Source organism: Camelina sativa, chromosome 17 (genome assembly GCF_000633955.1).
Source record: "Camelina sativa cultivar DH55 chromosome 17, Cs, whole genome shotgun sequence".
NCBI lineage: Eukaryota > Viridiplantae > Streptophyta > Magnoliopsida > Brassicales > Brassicaceae > Camelina > Camelina sativa.
The window spans coordinates 32,130,241-32,132,514 of record NC_025701.1 but is presented as its reverse complement, the minus strand read 5'-3'; the positions used below and the strand labels follow the sequence as shown (position 1 = coordinate 32,132,514).

Genomic DNA, 2,274 nt, shown 5'->3' with positions numbered 1-2,274 from the left:
CTCCTTCCATGGCTAACCAACCTCAACACCCCCTCCCTGCTCCTCACAAAGCTTTTGGGGTGACTCATATCAAATCTTACATTCCCATAACCCTCGATATGACAAAGATCAACTATGATGCTTGGCGTGAACTCTTCGAAACACATTGTTTCAGCTTTGGCGTGTCTGGCCATCTCGATGGCACCTCTCTACCTATGAATCCAGAAGACATATCTTGGAAAGAGCGTGATGGTCTCGTCAAGATGTGGATCTATGGAACCATTTCTTCCTCTCTTCTCGACACGGTGCTGAAAACTCGTTGCTCTGCCCGTGAACTCTGGCTCATCATAGAAAACCTCTTCCGTGACAACAAAGAAGCCCGTGCGATACTACTCGACAATGATCTCCACACCCTCACCATCGGAGATCTCACGGTCCACGACTATTGTCAAAAGCTCAAGACCCTTTCTGATCTCCTTGCCAATGTTGACTCTCCGGTCTCCGATCGCCTCGTCGTGACGTATATGTTGAACGGTCTCTCACTAAAGTTTGACAACTTCATCAACATCATCAAACATCGCCAACCGTTCCCCACCTTTGCTGTTGCCCGCTCCATGCTTGTTGAGGAGGAACAACGCTTAAACCGCCAGACCCACACCCGTGCCCCTGTTTCTCTTGACTCGACATCTCAGAGCGTGTTGTACACGACCTCTAGCGGACACAACAACCACACCGGCGGTCATCGCGACAACAACTACAACAAAGGCAACTCATATGGTGGACGAGGTCGCGGTCGTGGACGCAACAACAACAGAGGACGGGGCCGTCAGCAGTGGCAATGGACTCCCAACTGGCAAATGCCTCCACCGTGGTACCAGTCGCCACCGTCGTTTCCGCATTCGCACCAACGTTACTGGCCGCAACAACCGCACATGGCGAACCTCACCACTACACATCCAGCGAGCGGCCTCCTTGGTCCATCTCCTATGGCATCACAACCAACACAGCTTCCGGCTGCCGCTTTTGGTACAATGACCATGCCGGATCCCAACGATGCAAGCTGGTACATGGACACCGGCGCTACATCTCACCTCACGGCACAACCAGGTACTCTCCATTCCCTCTTTAATGCGAGCTCTTTCCCATCGGTAGTTGTCGGTGACGGATCCTCTATTCCCACTAAAGCAATCGGTTATTACTCTTTACCTTCTCACACACGTCCTCTCCATCTAAATAAAGTGCTTGTTTGTCCTTCTATTATCAAAAACCTTATCTCTGTTCGTCAATTTACTATAGATAATTGGGTTTCTGTGGAATTTGATCCTTTTGGCTTTTGTGTTAAGGACCTTCATACTCGGAACAAGCTCCTCCGATGTAACAGCTCCGGTCCTCTCTACTCAATCACTTCACCACCATCGGCCACTCAATCCTCTCATTCTCCACAAGCCATGATCTCAGCGGTTCCCAACTCTTTGTTGTGGCATCGTCGTCTCGGACACGTGGGAAACACAACTCTTCAATCTCTTATTTCTTCTGGTTTAATAAATTGTTCTAAAATTGACAGTTCTCTTTGTCATGCTTGTCAATTGGGGAAACACATTAGATTACCTTTTGATTCTATTATTTCTTCAGTTTCTACACCTTTTGAACTTGTTCACTCTGATGTTTGGACCTCCCCGGTTCCAAGCATCACTGGTTTCAAATATTATGTTATTTACCTTGATCACTTCACTCATTTTCTTTGGATTTTTCCTTTACGACAAAAATCAGAAGTGTTTTCAACTTTCTTAAAATTCATGGCTTACGTCTCTAATCAATTTGGCCGCAGCATTAAAGCTTTACAATGCGACAATGGTGGTGAATATCAAAACAAATCTTTCCTTGATCATCTATCCTCTCATGGCATCCTCCCTCGTTTTTCTTGTCCACATACGTCACAACAAAATGGAAAAGCTGAACGCACTCTCCGCACCCTCAACAACAGTGTTCGGTCATTGCTTTTCCAAGCTTCAATGCCACCTTCTTATTGGGTTGAAGCTCTTATGATGGCAACTCACCTCTTCAATATAATCCCCTCCTCTTCCATCAACAATGACATCCCATTCACAAAACTTCTTCACAAAGCTCCTCAATACACTCATCTTCGGGTCTTCGGTTGTCTCTGTTATCCTAATTTACTTCCTACATCCTCTCACAAACTTGCACCACGCTCCACTGCTTGTGTCTTCCTTGGATATCCAATAAATCATAAAGGATATCGTTGTCTTGACCTCTCCACCCGTAAGGTAATCATCT

The 2,274-nt window shown here is 46.4% G+C and overlaps 1 protein-coding gene across 1 annotated transcript; it reads left to right on the top strand.

The window, feature by feature from the left end:
• On the top strand, window positions 99-1,582 carry LOC104759989. The gene is made up of 2 exons (XM_019239043.1): window positions 99-1,478; window positions 1,544-1,582. The coding sequence occupies exons 1-2, from the start codon at window positions 99-101 to the stop codon at window positions 1,580-1,582; spliced, it is 1,419 nt and encodes a 472-aa protein (XP_019094588.1).